The sequence below is a fragment of the Labrus bergylta genome, chromosome 14, assembly GCF_963930695.1.
Source record: "Labrus bergylta chromosome 14, fLabBer1.1, whole genome shotgun sequence".
NCBI classification, from domain to species: domain Eukaryota; kingdom Metazoa; phylum Chordata; class Actinopteri; order Labriformes; family Labridae; genus Labrus; species Labrus bergylta.
In genome coordinates, this window is record NC_089208.1 from 2,771,871 (window position 1) to 2,792,883 (window position 21,013).

At 42.6% G+C, this 21,013-nt stretch overlaps 2 protein-coding genes across 2 annotated transcripts in view; one reads left to right on the forward strand and one right to left on the reverse strand.

The window, feature by feature from the left end:
* rad51d (RAD51 paralog D) overlaps nt 1-9,180 on the forward strand; it is a 21,666-nt gene extending 12,486 nt beyond the window's left edge. Inside the window, exons 4-11 of the mRNA XM_065963141.1 lie at nt 2,501-2,582; nt 2,783-2,917; nt 3,001-3,096; nt 3,231-3,321; nt 4,531-4,601; nt 5,102-5,269; nt 6,905-7,030; nt 8,726-9,180. Of these exons, the coding sequence (XP_065819213.1) occupies nt 2,501-2,582; nt 2,783-2,917; nt 3,001-3,096; nt 3,231-3,321; nt 4,531-4,601; nt 5,102-5,269; nt 6,905-7,003 (742 nt within the window). The 3' untranslated portion in view covers nt 7,004-7,030; nt 8,726-9,180. The remainder of the gene's footprint in view (nt 1-2,500; nt 2,583-2,782; nt 2,918-3,000; nt 3,097-3,230; nt 3,322-4,530; nt 4,602-5,101; nt 5,270-6,904; nt 7,031-8,725) is intronic.
* The window catches only part of lig3 (ligase III, DNA, ATP-dependent), a 22,655-nt gene continuing 9,275 nt past the window's right edge, over nt 7,634-21,013 (reverse strand). The window contains exons 9-21 of the mRNA XM_020647119.3: nt 20,545-20,700; nt 18,190-18,321; nt 18,032-18,111; nt 15,699-15,786; nt 15,402-15,479; nt 15,167-15,290; nt 13,395-13,537; nt 12,822-12,896; nt 12,302-12,448; nt 10,783-10,936; nt 9,996-10,159; nt 9,776-9,859; nt 7,634-8,952 (exon numbers count right to left, since the gene is read on the reverse strand). Coding sequence (XP_020502775.1) covers nt 8,719-8,952; nt 9,776-9,859; nt 9,996-10,159; nt 10,783-10,936; nt 12,302-12,448; nt 12,822-12,896; nt 13,395-13,537; nt 15,167-15,290; nt 15,402-15,479; nt 15,699-15,786; nt 18,032-18,111; nt 18,190-18,321; nt 20,545-20,700 — 1,659 coding nt within the window. The 3' untranslated portion in view covers nt 7,634-8,718. The remainder of the gene's footprint in view (nt 8,953-9,775; nt 9,860-9,995; nt 10,160-10,782; nt 10,937-12,301; nt 12,449-12,821; nt 12,897-13,394; nt 13,538-15,166; nt 15,291-15,401; nt 15,480-15,698; nt 15,787-18,031; nt 18,112-18,189; nt 18,322-20,544; nt 20,701-21,013) is intronic.

A 21,013-nucleotide genomic window follows, 5' to 3' on the forward strand; every position in this document is an offset into this window, starting at 1 on the left:
ATTCCAAGATGAAGCTCAGTCCAACAACAATGGACTTACAAAAAAAAAAACAATTAAAATGAGTGCAGTCAAGAATATATTGATAGATAGAGATAAATATCATGTTATGTTTAAATCATTGAGAGACTAATGCACACCAATAACAATTAAAAAATATATATAAAAATGAAAAAAGAAAATATGACACATAAAAGCAATAAGATATTCAAATTAATACATAACAGAAGAATATTTAAAATTGGAGTAGGATAAAAAAGGCAATACAATAATGTTAAGATTTGAATTTATATAAAGCACTATATAAAAGCCAGACTGAATAAATGAGTTTTAAGACTGCGTTTAAAAATCTCAATATCCTCGGCTCCTCTCAGACCCTCAGGAAGGTTGTTCCACAGTTCCATAAGGTAACTGCCATTCATTAGCTTCTGAACTACTCTTTGTAACCCAGAGGTGACGTCCATGTTTTCTACAGTCTATCATCTGACCTCCAGATTGTACAAGTTCCAAGAATCCACTTTTTTATCATTTTAGTGGTGTTGATCTCTCAGTTACTAAATAGCATATTCATATTTGCTGAATATAATCATTCCTGTAGCCAGGAGCATTTATACTGGCTCCTGTATAAACCACTTTAAGACTCTTTCTTGGGAACAAACAGTTTTTAAAACCAACCTCGTCTGAAAACAAGCGGCCTTGTTCTCGATGTTTGATATTTGCCCTCCCTCTGGTCCCGTCTTGTCCCGGTTGTATTTCCACATGAAGTGGTGCAGAGCTGGCCGTAAACTAACCTGACACCAGCTCCACTGAACTATTGTTTGCAGGATGAAGTCGTTTAGGCGCGGTGAGGTTAAGGTAGTTTGATTGACCGCTGACAGCCTGCTCTAAAAAACTTTTAACCACGACCTTTGACTCTGAACGTGATCCACACTTCAGTGCTGTTTCTGTTCCACTCGCTTCAGCAGAAAATTAAAGGACCTCTGCTGATTTACTGTCCGAGTCTCCTGCAGCGAGCGAGCGAGCGAGAACACATAAAAGGTGCAGGATGTCTTGTATAAACAGCCCGGGGTGTGTAAAGGTACGAGTTCAGGGGAAGATTTACCTACGCAGCTACAAAGAAGCCATGACAAGACTGACAAGGTTGGAAATGTGAAGAACAGACCGTGCTTCACTCGGCACATCCCTGCGGCTAAAGATAGTTTCAGAATCGTCTCTGAATGTTCCTGCTGTAGCTCCGGGCAGTTCTTCTTCAGACAGATTTGCAGATGATGTCGTTTAGAAGAGCGTCCTCCGTGTATCACACCGGAAGACAGGAAGTAATACAAAGTGGAGGATTTAACAGGAAGTGGTCGGTCAGTGGAGTTAAAGTGAGAACACATTCAGAGGATTCTTTTGAACGTTAGACTGACCAGATCTTCTTAATCTGTTCATCTTAGTTTGTAACTTTTCCAGACCTTTTCAAATTCAAACGATATGTTCCTCTTAAGTCCTCTGACGACGGCTGGTTGAAGATCCTGCCGATGTTTCTTCTTCTCTCTTATGAAGTGTGTCCCTGGTCATCATCCGCTCGGGGACTACACATTGAAATAAGCTAGTTAGCTAAATCTGGTACAAAGCATCTCTTCTCTTCTGGGACTAATGTTTACAACTCTGAACCTTATTAAAGACTTCATATGCGTTTTTTTGATCCAGCAGATGTCGCCCTTGAGCACCAGCATGAAACCAAAACAATTTGCGCTGCATTGTTGTGTTAGCATGCTAATGCTAGTGATCTTTATTATGCTGGTATCTTCACACTGCATGTAAATTTACCTGAAATGATCGTGATCTAGAAACACAGTTAAGCAGTGAGTACAGTATGTTATTCTTCTTTTCTCTAGTCCCTCAATTAAACAACTTTTATACACGAGGGGAGGAGTCAGCCGGCCGTCCTGGCGATGTAAACAAAGTGAAGATAGGACTCTGAAAACTCTGAAAACATCACAGACAGTGGGACTCGGGTGTTACACCCATTGTAGACAGTCATGACTCACAGAGTTATTTTCAGAGATACTTGATTTATATTAGGATAAGATGCAGGATCTTGTGTGGACGACTTTAGGATAAGGTAAAAAAAACATATTCTGAGATCATAACGTCCTGTCTCCATCCTGGATTCTGTTGTTTTTCAATTTGAACAGACAGCATGTGGTTTGACCTGATGCTGGAATATAAACATGAAAACACCGTAAACGTATGAATGTAAAGTGTTTCACTGCAGCCTCTGTTGAGAATGAGTTTGAATTGACACCACAGCAGACAAACCCTGCAGACTTCAACACACACTCTGAGCTTCATCCGCAGCCTGGTGTATGTTGACAGATTCAGAGTGACAGACACATCGCAGGCCGATCTCGATGAGAAACGATAAAACATCTACAGAAAAAATTATGACACGGGATGGCAGCTGTGAGTAATGAATAGCACCATTTTTTTTTTATTTTTTATTTTTGTATTTTTGCAGCTTAGATAAACTGCTGGATTCAGGCGTTTATACTGGAGAGATAACAGAGCTGTCGGGAGGACCAGGAAGTGGAAAATCTCAGGTAAACATTACCTCTCTTCCCGCTCCATCGCTGATCATTTCATCCTCATAACCCCCCCCCCCCCCGTCATTATAATAAGCTCTTCTCTTCATAGGATAGGAAATTACTCTCTGGCTGAAGTCAAACTTTTCACTCTTACTTTTTGAGTTACTGTTACTTTTCTCTGACTTCTTCCTGCACGCTCGTCTCTCGTCTTGCAGGTGTGTTTCGCTGTCGCTGCGCACATTTCCTTCCACCTGAAACAGAGTGTGATATTCATCGATACGACGGGAGGATTCTGCGCCGGCCGCTTGCTCCAAATGCTACAAACTGAAACGAGTAACACTCAGGAGCAGGTGAGTTGTCAGGCAGCGAGATGTGTATATATATATATAAAACACGATGTGTGACATAAGAACCGTGTAACTCCATTCCACAGATGGAAGCTCTGCAGAGGATCCACGTCTCCCGCTTGTTTGATGTCTACGCTTTGCTCGACTGTCTGTACGGTCTTCGCGGTGGCGGTCTCCAGCAGGTTTTGTTTTGGCGTCCTCTTTTCTTTTTCTTCTTGAAATATCCCAAACACTGCGCTGTACCCCGGGGAACCTGTGTGAGGGACAGATCTAAATTTGAGCTAATCTAATTTTGTCACATTTTTGTGTGCATTAGACGTCCGTCGGCGGTGGATCTGTCAAGGCGGTGATCGTGGACTCGGTGTCGGCTGTTATCTCGCCTCTACTGGGAGGCAAACAGAACGAAGGTGATATCTCTTTCTGCTAGTCCGTCAAAAAGTCCATCACGCCCCGCAGCTGTTGTTTACACCTGAGCCCAGATACTCCGAGTGTATGTCTGGAATCTGCAAAAGAAACAAGTGTCACAACAAGAGTTCCCCGTTCTTTTTGGAAGGATGACATCTGAGTTAATTCAAGTCATAAGAAACTGTCAGGTGGAACCTCAAAACATCACATTTCAAGATTCTCACAGCTGTTATAAATAGAGCTGTTAAAGGTTCATCTCTGCTTCCCTTATGTTTGAATATAGATGCTAGATGCACATCCCCTAGAGGGCGCTGTCTCATAGCGACCTCCACTTCTCCATCGCTGTCGTCTATGCCAGCAATCATTGAAACTAAAATCGATTAAAGGTCACAAATTATTAAATCCACTTCTCCATGTTCCTGTAACACGTGAGTCCGTCTACAAACCCCCCAGTCATGAGAAAAGTCCATCCTCTCTGTCTTTTACCTGCTCCACTTTTCAGAAAATGTGTGCTCAAACAGGTCATTTGGAGATTTTCCCTTCATGACATCACAAAGGGCAGTAGCCCCTCCCCCAGGTGGGTGACACTCCCACAGCTAGGTGTTTGTTCTGCCCTCTGAGTCTGCCTTCTCACTGTAAACAATAGGACATGGAGCGAGAAAGCACCGAGACACCCAAGCGCTTCCAGAGAGGGGGCGTGGTCAGACACAGCTTATTTACATATTTAAAGGTACAGACTCAGAAACAGCCTGTTCTGAGCAGGGCTGAAATAGAGGGGTTTATAGACATGATCAAATACAGGATCAGAGTGGATTTAGAACAAGAAACTTCACACACATGTTTTGAGGAGCTCTGAGACTTCTTTAAACTGAAGAGGAGGAGGAGGATATGTGATCTTTAAATCAAAATGTAACATCGAGTAAAATACTGAGGATTGTTTACTGCAAAGTTATTTGTACTCATCCTGTGGGGTCCATGAGTGGCTCTTGACTGTGTAATATTATTTACACTGTGTACCAAAGTCAAGGACTGACTGACATTGTGTTCCCTGGAGCTCCACTGTTGAGTGCCTTTAGTCGAGCCCCGGAATATTAAAGACCTGTAAACATCACAACAGTCCTCTGTAGCTCCACTTACTTACCGTTGACTTATTAAGAAGCATTCAGATTATTCCATCCACGATCTCTCTGTAACGCCGCTGTGCCCTGCAGGCATGTCCTTGATGATACAAGTGGCAGGAGTGCTGAAGACGATGGCGAAGGACTTCAACATCGCCGCTTTGGTAAGGATGACACCGTGTTTGACGTGCGCTGCTTTAAATACAAGATGCGTCTCCCGCTGTCAGTTACATATCTGCACAAACCCCTCGCATACTAACTCTTGAGACCTGGTGAGAAACGTAAACAATACTCAGATTCTTTTTAATTTTTTTTTCTTGTTTTGTTCTGAAAACAAATCACACAAACTCAAAGTGTTAAAGGTCTCTGTGTGTGACTGCAGGATGTCATTATGTAAAACATGAACTTATCTCATTAAACAGCCAAAGAAAACGTGGCTTCACCTCTAATCAGGAAGTTATCTGAAGGGAGATAAAGATCGTTTGTTTAGCGCTCGGCGGTGATTAAAAACAATCTCGCTGTCACACTTATTTATTCTTCTTTCTTCTAAGCCGCGTCTCCTTTCCAGCTCCATTAAACCATGAAACTAAATAAAGACGTGCTCTCTCATACTTAAAACCCCTCTGAGAGGAAAATCAAGCACGCCGCTGTCTGGGCCCCGCAGGTCACAAACCATGTCACGAGGAGCGCCAGCGGGGAGGTGCAGCCGGGCCTCGGCGTGTCCTGGAGTCACATCCCCAGAACCAGAATCCTGCTGGAGCGGGTGGAGAAGTCTGCGGTGTTCAGCCCCTCCGGCCTGCGCTCCGCGACCCTGATCAAGTCCTCCAGACAGGTACGGCACGCTGCACCGCCTCGCACGGCACCCGGCTCGATTCCGTCAAATGACTGAAGGCGAGTGTCAAACGACTTGTTAAAATAGACGCTTTGATGTTTGTTTGCTCTGAAACAGATTTAGATATAAGCTGTTAATTTAATTTAAAATCACCCTGAAGCTCGATAGATGAACAAACAGACAGAGACGGCCTGTGACTGACGACCATTTGATTAAAGACGTTTCATCGCAGTGTCACGTGGACCTTTTTAACATCTGACAAAACACAACTACAAGTAAATAAATCTGACACGAACACTTAGAAACTTCAGATCTTGAGTTCTTGAGTTCTTGTGAGTGAAGTTGGTTCATCACAGTCGCCTTCATGGCGCCCGTTTCTGACTACGAGGGTAATTAGTGATCATGGAAGTCTTCTGAGTTAGTCTCTTCTTCTTCTTCTGATGACTTTTTTTTATTCCTGTTCAAAGTTCTCAACAAATATTTTATAAGTGCTGGACTTTTAAGTTTTCTCTGGAGTCATAAAAAGTCGACATGTTACTGTTCACGTGGATCGACAAAGTACAGACAGGAAGTTTAAATCAGATGTTTTAAATCAAAACAATTACATTTTTGATTGTGATTAATCATATGTTTGAAATATAATATCGTTTTTTTTAGGCTTTTATTTTGAAAGTGTGTACCGTCTCAAGCTGAGGATACTTTACTTGCTGTTTGAATTCAACCGTGCTTTTATTTTGAAATAAAGTAAGGCCCTTTCTGTAGATGAAAGGTTAGGACAGGAAGTGATTAGGGATCCCAAAGTGAGGTCAAACATCTCAAAGGAACAGTAACAAAGGTCAATGTGTGATGTCATTAGGTGGATATTACTTTGGGCTCGTCAGCTGATGCAGCAGTGTCCTTCTTTTACATCACTGAGACTACAGGGAGACACTGAGGAGGCTTCACTACGGTGAGCCTGAAGGGACAAAATAGCATGAGATTAATTGTAATTTTAAAAAAAGATGAATGCATTAATTTCAGACTTCAGGACTGCACGGTGTCCCTTCTCTGTGAGGAGGTTCCTGGTTTGAATCCCCGTCTGACAGGAGCCTCTCTGTGTGGAGTCTGCATGTTCTCCCCGGGTGCTCCGGCTTCCTCCCACAGTCCAAAGACATGCTCGTCAGGTTAACTGGTGACTCTAAATTGCCTGTTTTATGTGCTTGAATATTCAGACCATCGAGCTGCGATTTCTTCAAATGATCATGATATAAAGAAGTCTAAACTGTGCTCTTTACTTCACTGTCTTTTAGTTTCTCATGTCTCTGAAGAGTCTGAAAGAAAAGACGGAGCTGCAGATCAACAGACAATAGAGGCTGCTGCTGCTGCTGTGTGAATAAATACATGAGTGGACTCTAAGGGGGTTTTATTACTGACAACAGGAAATCACTTCTGCTGTAGCTCTAAACTATTCTCCCCGTCTTCTGATGAATACAGTCGGGCATTAATTCTACATTGTCTGTTCAGGAATTAAAGAAGTCGTCCTCCTGATGGAACGAAGCACATTCAGAATGAGTGAATTAGATTGCAGACGAGTCCTGTTTGTGTATTTCTTTTTAAATTAGTAAATCAGCTCTTTCCATCTGCTCTGCTTCTCAGCCGTGTCCCATCAAAGAGGAGTTAAACCTGCAGTGGTGGAGCCGCTCACAAGAAGCTTCGTCGTCAGGGAAGAGAAAACTGGATGAGACTGATTCCTGATCCTCTGCCCTAAATGTCTCATCACAGGTACGTGCAAGTTTCTGGACCGTTCTGCAAAAAAAGTGTGTGTCAAGCTCTTTTAGAGTGAACGCACGCCACGATTAAGCTGCAGCCATTGGAGCAAATATCACAGCAGACTTAAAGGAACAATATGTAAAATATTATGACAATGTTTACACTAAAATATCTAAATAAATGTAAAATGGACTAAACCTGTTCTATATGTTTTGTTGAGTTACATAAACTCTAATATTTACATCAGTTATCAAAGCCAGAGAAATTTGTCATTTGAGAGTTGCAGACGCCATGAAAGAGACATTTTTATCGTTGTCATGGAAACACGCCGTACTGTCGCTGTATGAGCTGCTGTGATAAAAACGTCATGGAAATTATACTCGGATACATTAGCTCGTCTGTAAACATATTCAGGCCGGTTTACCCCGGTCGTCATGACTACGGTCAACACGCAGTTTGTTTTCATCGGGGGTGGAGTAGCAGAGAGAACTCCCATGATTCCCTGACAGCCTCGACGTCATCTTTTGTTATTGTTTTGATTGAGAGCCCCCTGGTGGTTAAATCGGAGACATAACACCAAAAAGTATTTTAAAGTTACCAAAAAAGCTCCAATCATAAGTTATTTTTCAGTTTATTTCAATTAGATGAAACTTTGAGAGCGCTGAACTCGACAGGAGCAGAAGACTTCCTTTGAGCCGCTCTTTTAATACTCTGCTGCAGGAGGCAAAGAAAGGGACCTTCCTCTTGTGATTTTTTCATCCTTCAGGCAGCAGCACGGCGGGTTCATGAAGCCTTTTGCCCCCTCAGAGCACCGAGTTATTCACACAGTCATTCAAACATTTAATTAAGCCACCTCATAGCCTCCAGTATCCGCGGGATAAGGAGCCAAAATCTGAATTATCCTCGAAAGCCATTCAGAGGCAGGAGGCTGCGATGAAAGCCTTTCAGCACCTCGTTGGTTTGGACAGTCTCATGTATTTTAGTTTAAGGGGGCAAAGCTGTGATATGATCTTGGTTTTTGAATCCAGTAAACCTTTAAGACCTCCTGCGTCTGCAAGGAGCTGCATTTATGGGCAAACACAATTAGCAAAACGGAGCGATGATACAGAGACGTTTTTATTGTCTTTCAGTGTTTTGTTTATTTCTAATGGCAGACACATTTGGTTTTTTCCTCAGTTCATGAGCGGGGCTTTAATACCTCGCTGAATGTTTAACAAAGGCAGTAAAAAAAAAAAAGAAATGCTGATGGAGCCCCGGCTTGTTCTGCTTCACGTCTGGAACCGGAAGCTGCATGATTTCTTTTTGAAATGCTTTTTCATGATTTATGTCACTACAATAATCTAAGTCTACAGTCCACTTCTGTACGCTGAAGTAGCCCCTCCCTTTCCATTAGTATTCAGATAATTAGTATCCAATCCCACATTTTCATGATCCTCCAAAGTTACCTCAAAGTGGTAAAAACACAAAACAACTTGAAACTAAATGTTTACTGTTGGTGTTCAAAGGAAAAGGTCGGTGTGGAATAAATAAAAAAATGTCCTGAGATCAGCTGAAACCAGGAAATACTGTCAGAAATCTCCACAGCTCGGTTTTTAAAAAAGTGTCAACATCTGGACTGTGTCTCCAGAAGAGTCGACCATGTTCTTTAGAGTCCCGTTGTGCAGACCGCCTAACGCCATCTTCTTGTTTTTTTTTTATTATTAACAGGGAGGAACGACGCGCCTCTTGCGGATGCACTCCCAGATCCAGCTGGGCGAGACTTTGTGAGCCTGGCTGTCGGCGGGCTCGGCCGCCAGCGTGTGCGTGGCTGAGGCGGCGTCGTAGTCGGCGACCAGGTCTCCGTCGTACGCCACGAAGTAGCGCCTCAGTTTGTCGAAGTCCTGCACGGAGACGGGCAGGAAGAGCTTCACCCCGCTGAAGATGTCCAGCAGCGTCTACACAGAGAGATAAACGAGAATGATCAAACCTGCTGACCTCACTGATCCAACAGACGATGTCATGTTTCTGTGTTTCTAACTCATTATTTAGTGACTGATAGAATTTCTACTGTTGATATATTGGAGTGCAAATCCATTCAAATCTTTTTAGTAGGGATGTAACGATACTCGACTCACAATATGACATGTTTCATGATTTCTATAAAGGCACGAGATTGAAGTCAATTCATGAATAAATGTGATTTTCTACAAAAAAGTGGCAGACAGTGTTTTTAATTTGTATTTAGTGACAATACTTGTGCACAAAATGCCCTTTTTGTTTGAAATAACATTCAAAATTTATATTGCAAGTGTATTGCGAGGTTTGGTTACATCATTTTAACTGTGTTAGATCTTTTTTTTTAGCCACAGCGGATACATTACAAGTTTAAGCTGGCGTAGGCAAATAGCCACTCCCCCCCCCCCCCCACTCTGACTGTCCACTAGGGGTCCCTGAGAGCGCATTAAGAGATGCATGCTGCTCATAGTTGTTGACCCAACCCTGTAAAAATAACCTTTCCCTGCCATCTTTGTGAAACTAGTTTATGAGCATTAAAATATTTTTGCTTTCAAAATAAATTGTCCATCTTAAACTGAAAATATATTTAGAATCACTCGATTTTGATACCAGAGTCATTTCTGAGAATGTGAGAAAGGTGACTCTTCATGTTTAACCTCTAAGATGGTCAATTAACTGTGATCATGTTTACAACACATCAAACATCTTCTCTGAGCCTGTTTACCTAAAACGACATGTAGGAGAAAGTGTTTGTTGACCCACCTTGTCTTTGCTGGGCTCCATCAGCTGCGAGGTGGCCTTTGCTTTGCTCTGTCCGTTACTGTGAACACTTTCACTCTTCTTCACCTGGTAGGAAAACAGACATCAGTTCATAAAGATCAATCTGTGCAGCTTCAGTCGGCTCATCCAGGATGTCTGTACTGATGCAGGAGGTTACATCAGCGGTGTGAACACGCTGCAGTCACTTCACTTAATAACATACCTTCTTGGCACTGGGTCCTTCAGAGCCCGGACTGCGAGGCTCTGACTTGACCACCTTTGGTTTGGGAGGAGTGCAAGGCTCTGATTTCACCACCTTTGGTTTTGGTGGACTGTAAGGCTCTGATTTCACCACCTTTGGTTTGGGTGTGCTTCTGCTGCTGCTGCCTGGGAAGAGAGAGCAGGTAGTTGATGATCACAAAATCATTGAAATAATGTTTGCAGCATGCAGTTGGATCAAACTAGGTTCCTGTTTTTTTCATACATTCCACATTTTAGTGAATCCGTGTTCGTCCTGAAACCAACTTTAAGACCTATGAGTGTGATGAGGACGAGGATATATGGCCATAGCTAAACCAATAAAATGTTTCTGTTTCATTTAACCAGGAGAAAAAACTCACTATAAACTCCTATTTCAGCCCTGCTCAGAACAGGCTGTTTCTGTGTCTGTACCTTTAAATATGTAAATATGTAACCATGCCCCCTCTCTGGAAGGGCTCAGGTGTACTCTGTCTTTCTCGCTCCATGTCCTATTGTTTGCCCTTTGTGATGTCATGAAGGGAAAATCTCCAAGCGGGCTGTTTGAGCACACATTTTCTGAAAAGTGGAGCAGGGGAAAGATGGAGAGGATGGACCTCTCATGATTGGGGGGTTTGAAGACGGACTAGGGGCACATATTAGCGTGGGAAAAACACGGTGAAGTGTGTTTTGCACAATGTGACCTTTAACGGGTCTGAATGTAAAGCGGTTCTCCCATTCCCTCGCTGCTGCTGGCGTTCGGTGGTACTCACTGGCCCTCTTGGCTGTTGCTCCTCCCCGTGACGACGCTGGCGGTGAGTTTCCTCCGCTGTCTCCTCCTGATGAGCCCTTGGAGTCGTCGTTGGACGTCGACGGTCCGGCTGTCACTTTAAAGTCACAGTTCTCCTTTGAGATGCGGTAGAGCTCCTGAGCAGAGGAGACGACATGACAGCACAGGCTTCAGCTGAGAGACGTAATGTCCTGTGTCAGAGGAGATTGAAGAGCCCGGGCTGCTTCACCTCAGAGCAGACAGGTTTTTTTATTGCCTCGGACAATATTTCAACTCGTTCCTCGGTTGTTGGGAGGATTACTCGGCCTGCTAATAAGCTCCTCGTCTTTTAAATCACTTAACTTCTGCAGTGACAGAGGAGCTTTGTTCAGCAGCAGGTTTCATTATTTCACTCCGCCCCGCACCTTTATCATATTGTCCTTTCTCACCCGGCTTCCATCACTCAGGTTGGAAAGTTTAATAAGGGTTGAAAAATCCCAGCACAAACACATTGGACATTCAGTATCACCTTCTTCTTCTTTTATAGCTTTTATTCATTGATTCAACTGTTCTGTTTGTCTGTTGTGTTTGCATTTGATTCTTCGCTGTGTGTACACTTCTCTCTGTTTGTCTGTTGTTGTTTGACTGTTGATGCTTTTTAAGTCAGCTTATCTATTTTCAGTTTTTTCTGCTTGTTTTTTTGGCCTTGATTTAGAGATAGGACAGTGAGTCAGAAACCGGGGAGTGCCGGAAAGGAGCCACAGGTCGGATTCAAACCCGGGCCGTCCACTTTGGAGGACTGTAGCCGCGCTAACCACTCAGCTACCGGCGCCCCTGCTCTGCTTATTTTAAGCTTAAAGACGTATAAATGTGAGATTTTAAACCTCATCCTAAGTGGATGTATCGTTTAGTAATGATTTTGGAAGAAAACTGTGAAGTCAAACTTCCTCCGGGTTTGTTGTTCTCAGCTCTGTGTTCACACTTAGTTATTCCTGTCGCCATATGGGGGGAAGAGACACGGCCCCGCCTACTCAGGGACGCTGTTTTTAGAGGAATAAAAACAGAGTGTTGTCGCAAGAGGACAACTGAAGAAGAATCAACAGACTTTACAAACCAGAACAATAATTTGTTCATTAAATACATAAAATAAATAAGAGCTGAAAGAGTCCTAAAGGTTGGGGAGGAGGGGAGGAGGTGTGCTGAGGGAGTTTTGTTTTGGTTACAGAGGTGCTAAAGTGCGACATTTAATGGACTCCTACTCTGAACGAAGCCGGGGCTCACATGAATTATGCTCATGATATCACCTCCATGCAGGGTGAGTTGTAGATGTGTAATCGAAGTTGGACAACCAGACTAGGTATTGGAATATGTATCATAAAAAAAGGAAGTGGAAACACACACTTATTCTGTAAAATGTCTAATAATGTTTTCCTGCTCTACAAAGAGAACTAAATGTGTTTAACACTGATGCACTTTCAGACTACGCCGCCATGTGTACTTCAATCATAATGCTGATATCCTACTTTCAGCTGGGGCAGGTTAGTGGCCGTCTTCCAGTCCTTGTCATCACGGATGCGGGTCATGCGAGGGAAGCGGATGGAGATGCCATCAGCGGTGTGCATCTCTGATTTAGAAAACTCTGCTCCTGTGATCTCCCAGACCGGTGCTTGCTGCAGCAGAGGAAACATAATAAAGGAACACGGCAAATATACGACTGCATCCACATGAAAAAAAAAAAAGAGGCAAATCTAACTTCATATGTGAGGGGGGAAAAAAGCCTCGAGTATTACTGTCAGTGGATTTCATTACAGAGTTCTATTCCCCGATATAAAAAGGCAGGAAAGGGTAATTTCAATCAAATGTTTTCCTAGTACTATTTTCTAGTAAATATGTAGGTAGGAAACACCTCCCAGCTCTGCAGCGTGGCTGCTCATTATCTCAATACATTAGAGAGCAATGTATTCAGATATTTTCCTGCAGAAGACATATGCTTCTAACTAATTTCTAAAGATCCACGACGTTATCTGAAGAGTAAGATCTCACCTCAGGATCACGAATAAGGAAATCTGGATAATAGTTCTTGATGATTTTCAGCCAGCCTGGGATTTTGCCCGGGTCCTACACAAAGAGAGAGAGACAGAGAGAGAGAGAGAGAGAGAGAGAGACAGAGAGAGAGAGAGAGACAGAGAGAGAGACCAGAGAGAGAGAGAGAGAGACAGAGAGCGAGACAGAGAGAGAGAGAGAGAGAGAGAGAGAGACAGAGAGAGAGACCAGAGAGAGAGAGAGAGAGACAGAGAGCGAGACAGAGAGAGAGACAGAGAGAGACAGAGAGAGAGACCAGAGAGAGAGAGAGAGAGACAGAGAGCGAGACAGAGAGAGAGACAGAGAGAGACAGAGAGAGAGAGAGAGACAGAGAGAGAGAGAGAGAGACAGAGAGAGAGAGAGAGAGAGAGACAGAGAGAGAGAGAGAGACCAGAGAGAGAGGAGCGAGAGAGAGAGACCAGAGAGCGAGAGACAGAGAGAGAGAGAGACACACACCAGACACAAAGATTAATTCTGGACTTTATTACATCAGCTCAATATTCCAGGCAGGCCGCTAAGTGGATCCTCTCTGACCTTGCTGATTTTGATCATATCCAGCTCTTTCTGGAGACGAGCCAACATGGCGTCATCGTAGCCCCCGGAGCACTTTGTTACCGTGCACCACTTCTTGGAGTGCGGGTCGTAGCAGCCCATCAGGAAGCTGGACATGATGCCCCCTGGTGGACGGGACAGGAGAGCACACACACACACAGCATTAGGAGTAGAGTCAGTGGAGACCCTGCAGACTTACTAACTAATCCCGACTCAGCCTTCAAAGATGAACGGCTACACTGTTACATTTCCCTTCAACTTTGCAAACTTGCTTCTTCTAATCCACATGCAATCTGTTTGTTTTTCTTTTGTCCCCCAGTCTGTTATGACAAGTGTTTCATCTGATTTGTTGCTTCTGCTCTATTAGCTTGTCTTCACACTGCATGAGCTGTCTTCATTAGCCATGCTTCTGAGATTTGTACCTTTGTTTATGCAATTTTTATGCTTCCATTGAGCAATATGCTCATTAGTGAGCCTCCTCAATGACTTCCATATCTTGTCTTGTTTATATAATTTACCCAATAACATCCTCTTCTCGTGCACTATCTGCATATTTTTCACATGAAACGCTACTCTGCAGCGTTCTGGGCCTTTCACTGTCTCTTTTCCAGGCTATTCACTGTCAGAATTATAGCTGTATGAGCGTTCATTTCACAATTTTGCCTGAGTTAAATCCATGTCCATTATTTTTAACCCACTGGTGTGCAGCAGAAGCAGCTAATGAATCCTGTGGTGTTGTTTAATAACTTCCATAGAGGCGTAGTTACATGCACATCACGTAGCTGCAGAAGACGAGTCAGCACGCTGACTCAATGCCATGAAAAGTTTAATAATCACAACCTTTGGACCCTATGGCCGTCGTCACGTGGTATCAAGAGGAAGTGCAAAATCCTGCAGTTCATCGAGTGTCCACTAGAAGCTGGCTTCAAGAGCCCAGAAGTCAAACACACACCCATTCAAAAAAGCCGTTTTTACGGCATAAATAAACATGTTTACAGCCTGGTACTAAAAACCAAACAGGTCTGATTAGTTATTGTCATCACTGGCACACTCTGTACGGGTGGTGATTTTTTTTTAAAAACGGCTCTGTTTTGATTTCATGAACGATGCATGTTATCCATAGTTAGGTGTGTAGCTGACATGATTGACAGCTGGGCGCGATGTAACAGTTCATCAAGAGGCTTAAAACCCGCCTCAGCTCCAGCTCTCAGCCTGTCGTTAGGTTGACTGAGTCAGCATTTCCAGCATGGTGGCTGCTGCTGATGAGCCTCCAGCGCCCCCTGCAGGAACAGATGGCTGACGTCACTCAGGCTTCAAACATTCATATTTATAGTCTATGGGTTTTATCGCTTTCATATTGTTCTGCCAATAAATGTCCCCTGATGAACGCAATGTGGTTAAAAGGTTGTGATTGTTTAACTTCTGTGGCATGGATTAAGTGTGCAGGTTTGTCTTCTTTTCAGAGCTACTTAAACACATATTTATTTACAGCCAGGTTTGCTTAAGCACTACTCACAAAAAGCAAAATGGTCCCCATGGTCATTAACGACATTTTTCACTGCATTAGTACAAATTAAGACAAACTGTCTTGTTAGCTACTTTTAGTATCCCAGGAATCATACTGACGATGACTGTGCATAAAAAAGGTCACTAAAAGTGTCAGACAAAGTGAGGAGAGCATGGAACAGTGGATATTTCTTCTGCTGTATAAATAAAATGTGAGTACTGTCAAAGGAGTTTCAGGGTTTACTGACCGTTTGAGCCTTTCCCATAGAAGGCTCCCAGCACCACCAGGTCGGCTGTGTCGGCCATCGCCCCCTCGTTCAAGTAGTCCTTCTTCACCTTCAACCAGTGGCGTTTCCCTGGTTCATAGCTCCCCTGAAACAGAGACACAAAAACCTTCATTATCATCTTGTTTCTATAAGTACATTCTCCTGCCTTCACATTGCTAACAAAGGTGATTTAATTCAATACATATCTCCAACTGACCTTTAAATCCTTCAGCACCAGACCTTCCAGTCCCTCTCTGATGACACGAGTAATCATGTCAGCCAGATCTCCAGCCCTCTGTCACACACACACACACACACACACACACACACACACACACACACACACACACACACACACACACACACACACACACACACACACACACACACACACACACACACACACACACACACACACACACACACACACACACACACACACACACACACACATTTTATGAGCTTGTAAAGGTGTTCACACACGGCCCAAAGCAACATCCAGAGAGTGACTTACAGTGACGTGCTTCATCTCGGAGAACAGGATCCTGTCTTTAACTTCCACCATGTTGTCATGCAGGAACTTCCTGCGTTCACACAGAGGCCTGGAGAGAACACACATAAATAACTCAGAAGGACACAACAAGAGCTTCAGTGTCGAGGTTTTTGCTGAGGAGAAATAATAATAATAATAACTTTATTTATATAGCACCTTTTAAAAACACAGGTTTACAAAGTGCTTTGACAAACAGCAAGAACAAAGCAAACTAAACACAGAAAAACATTAACAACAGTAAGAATATAACAGATGCAAAATACCAAAAATAATTAAAAACAATTCAACAGAAAAGAACCCAAAGTGCACGATACACAACCAGACAAATATAACCCAACCATCATAAGAACCATCATAAGATCTATCATAAGAACCCAGGAACACAAGAACCCAACAACATGAGCTGAGACCAAGAGGACCAAAGATTTAAAAAGATGTAAGAAACTAAGAGATAAAAGCAAATAAAAAGCAATGAGAGTGTAAGCGCAGTAAAGGAAATAAAAACAAGTGGTTAAAGAATCAAAAAACCCAAAACTATAATATTAATAAAAATAAAAATTAACTATAAATACGAAACATAAATAGACAAAGTAAGTAAGATAAGAAATTACCAAGTTAAAACACAAGAGGAGATTAAGATATGAGCATAAATACGAGATAAGACCATAAATAAAAGACAGTAAGAAGTAGAAGAAGATAAAAATAGTAAAACCAGTAAGAAAAGACATTAAGAAGACGACATCACATAAAAGCAAGTCTGTAAAAGTATGTTTTAAGAAGGGATTTAAAAGAATTGAGGGAGTCTGCGAGTCTTATCTCCTCAGGGAGGTCGTTCCAAAGTCGAGGGGCCCTGACTGAAAAGGCCCGGTCACCTTTAGTTTTAAGTCTCGACTTTGGAACGACCAGGAGGCTCCCACCTGAGGATCTAAGACTGCGGGCTGGCTCATATGGTGTCAGTAACTCTGTTATATAGCTTGGAGCCAGCCCCGTCCGTGCTTTAAAAGTAATGAGTAAAATCTTAAAATCGATTCTAGAACGTACAGGAAGCCAGTGTAATGAAGCTAAAATTGGAGTGATGTGATGCCGTCTGTTACAACCAGTAAGAAGCCTAGCTGCTGCATTTTGGACCAGCTGGAGGCGAGACAGTGACTTATTTGTGATTCCGGAAAAGAGGGAGTTACAGTAGTCAAGTCGGGAGAAGATGAGGGCGTGGATGATCTTTTCAAGGTCTCGTTGGGTTAGGATTGTTTTAATTTTGGAGATGGTGCGTAGATGGAAGAAGCTTGATCGGACAACTGTTTTGATATGGGATTCAAAAGTGAGATTGCAATCGAATGTTACTCCTAGATTTCTGGCGGTGGGTTGGACATTGGTGAATAAGGGACCGAGGCTGCTCTTTGAGATATGAGTGGTGTTTGGCGGGTTGAATACTATGATTTCAGATTTAGAATTGTTCAGTTGGAGAAAGTTTTGCGCCATCCAGCAGTTGATATCGCTTAGGCAGTTTCTGACAGCAGCTAGGCTCCTAGGGTCCTCAGGTCTCAAAGGAAGGTATATCTGTGTGTCGTCTGCGTAGCAGTGAAAGGAGACATTGTGGCGTTCAATTATTTGGCCAAGAGGCAGCATATAAATAGAGAATAAAATGGGACCTAAAACTGAACCTTGCGGTACACCACAGGTAATGTTAGAGGTAGAGGAGGAGTAGTTACCGATGGTGACCGCGAAGGTTCTTTCTAAAAGATAAGAGTAAAACCAGCTAAGTGCAGTATCCTTTAAACCAACCCAATGTCTGAGACGATCAGTTAAAATTGTGTGATCAACAGTATCAAAAGCTGCGCTAAGATCTAAAAGAATTAAAATTGTGCCCTCCCCTCTGTCTGCTGCTAAAAGAAGGTCATTGGTTACCTTGAGGAGGGCAGTCTCTGTGCTGTGACAAGCTCTAAAACCGGATTGGAATTTCTCAAAGAGGTTATTTTCAGTCATAAAAGATAAAAGTTGTGTTGAAACCACCTTTTCTAAAACTTTTGATAAAAATGGAAGTTTTGAGATTGGTCTAAAATTGTTAAAATCAGTGGGATCAAGGTTGGGTTTCTTTAAAAGTGGTTGGACCACAGCATGTTTAAAAGCAGAGGGGACTACACCTTCCGCCAAGGAACTATTAATAATGGATAAAATACTGGGTCCAACTGTGTTAAAAACCTCTTTGAGAAATGTTGTGGGAATAAAATCAAGGGATCATCATAACCATCAGGTGTTCTTCTTTGTTGATGACAATAAAAAGATTAAGACATTACCTCTCCATGAGACTGACGCCGTTGAAGTAGATACAGTCAAAGACAAAAAGGCACACTTTGGCATCTTGAAAGGCCGCTTTCTGAGGACGGAGAGGTAGAGTGTGAAGTGAAGCTGCACAAATTAAAAAAAAGGTGCAAATTGGCTGATGTGTTCTCACCTTGTGTACACCGAGGGTCCCAAAGGGCAGAGGTTTACTGGTGTTTGTGTCAATTAGGAGGACTTCAGCATCCAATATCATGCTGTGGCCTCCGGGAAAAGCCTGAGGGATGTACTCCTTGAAATGGGCCACCTGAAGCAGACACAGGGACACACGGGGATTAAGGACTGAGAGGTAAATAGGAGGCATCGGAAACCGATAGCACAGAAGGACTCGAGAGACCCGAATCAGGACAAGTATCTGAAGAGCCTGACATGGTAGAGGCAGATCCTCTGAAGAATTAAGCTGCAGCCACATTAGAAGTTTGAATAAGTTTGATTTTAGGAAGCAGAACTTTTGTTCCCTTTAAGTCGTGCTTCCATCGTTCACCTGCATTTTGAGCCTGTCTTACATTTTCATTTAATGATTGTGTTTAAGTCTTGTAAGCATTTAAAAGAAAAAGTCTGAACCGTGACACAGGCACCCTTCTTCATGGATACACACTAAAAACATCATAGACTGTAGAAAATATGGACGTAGTGTCAGCAACGTTGACCATTGGTTTCTGAAGCTGACAAAGATGGCGGTCCCCATATTGGAATTGTGGTGTCAAACTCACTTTTTGGGCAACAATGGCCATATTCAAACGGCCATTTCAAGCCACGATATTAAGGCCTTCTTCAGTCCAGTGTTTCTCACATATCTTACATTTTCTATTTGTTTAACTATTTAAAATGTGCACAACCTCATGTCATTTCGTAGTTGTGCGCAGAGCTTTGATAGGGCTCAGCCCCTCCTCGTTGCCCCGTGCAAGTGCAGGCAGTGCAACGATTACAATGAGGCAAACGTAAACACATAGTAAATCTCGTATGGATATAAATAAGAAGGAGTCATGTTGTGTGGATGTTCAGGCTGTTTTTCTGTTTCACCGTCTTATAGCCTGTTGAAAGAATCTGTTGCACATCCTGGCTGTTTTAACGGAGCGATATCTCCAATCAGATGGCAGGAGATCAAGTACCTGCATTCTGTGAGCACGTTTACACCTGCAGGCTCATGCCAAGTGTACACAGGTGTTAGTTTGATATGATTTTACAGGCATCACACTCAACAGATGTCATTTTCTTGAGCCGGGATGAAGCTCTCTTTGATGGAAAATTTCGCTAAGTAGATCATCTTGGATCTGAACTGCTGATTTAGAGAGGACATGTTTCTTCTGTTTGTCCCGTTCTTTATTCTGATATATTTAGTCTTGTCTTGCTTTGTGTGGACGGGGTTAAAGGTACAGTATTCACAAACCTGATGTAGGATAAATACTAAATCTCAACAAGTATAATTGAAATTTTAAAAAAAACATGCATGCTTCAACAGATTTGTTTTTTCTTCTTTGAGCTTGTTCCCTAAATCCATCTTCATTAGACTCGCCCCGAGTCGTTTTGAGAATGAAATCATTAGGAAATTTGGACATTTGTAATTAGACTCTATTACAACCCTGAGGAATGTTAACCTAACATTAACATTAATTGCCTAATTACAGTAGCTGAGGGTCCTTTGAAAGCTATGTGTCTGCCTGGCAGCACGGTCAGGGAGGCCACACAGGGAATCATGTCTGCAGCAGACGGGGATAAATGTCATTAACATGGTAATAAAAGTTCTTAAATAAATATTAAAAAGCTGAAAAAACTACACGTGTTCTACCAGATAACTTCATCTCCTCTTATTTACATATTAGCTGGATCATAATAATGTCTCAGCTGGTATGTAGTCACCTGTGAGCTTTGGTTTCAGCACATTTCTTTCACAAAAGCTCCAAGGTTTTGTTTTGGTCTCTTGTCTCTCTGTGCCAGGTTTTTATTCCTGAGGTGTTTATTTCTGAGGTTTTGAGTCCTGAGGTGTACAGTTTTCAGTGTTACAGTGAAGAACAAAGTGTATGCAGCACCCTCTAGTGGTGTGAAAGGGCTACTGGACATGCTGTCAAGCTATTTGTCCCTGCATATTCAGTGCTGTCTCTATACCATCACTTTTAGAAATGTCTGAATTTCACACATTTTATTGTACTTTCACACTTGCGGAAAACTTCTGAAAAAGTGCTGATATTTCCAGGAGGAGCTGAATGTGTGATGACAACAGCCACATTTTTTACTCAGACTTTACTCAGACTTTACTCAGACAACACCCAGAGTTTGCCCTTTATCTAGATAAATGTCAGGTGTGTAGAGGTGAAAACAGCTTCATTTGCTAACCCTGCAGAGGTGAATCTATTCTATCATGCACTGTCACTCTAGTCGTGGGTTTAAAGCTATACAGGCTGTGTGTGTGTGTGTGTGTGTGTGTGTGTGTGTGTGTGTGTGTGTGTGTGTGTGTGTGTGATGGACAGACCTTGTGTGGTAACACTGGTTTGAGGCTGCGGCTGAAGTAGCTGAAGTTGTCTCCGTTCTTGTGGACCTGCACTCGTTCTCCGTCGTACTTGATCTCAGAGTACATGCCGTTCGGACATTTCTTCATGGCGTACTCGACCGACTTACACGCCTCCGCCTGAATTCACAAAAGAAAAAAACAATTTACCGTGATGTCAGTAATTTATTTCTTTTGAAACATTTCATCTATCTCGAGTTGGCCAAGGAAAGTCTATCCTTTAGACCATCGGCTGGGATCTTTGGTGCTCTGCAAGGACAAAAGGTGCTTTAAACTTTGCTTTCAGTTGAATTGGACTTTTACATAACTTAAAATGTATGATTTGCATTTCACTTTTTTACCTTTAGGCAATAGAAAAAGTGTTATAAGAAGAACAACAATGATACTTATAGAAAGGAAGTAGCTGTTTCTTATTAGAAAAAAAGTATTGTAC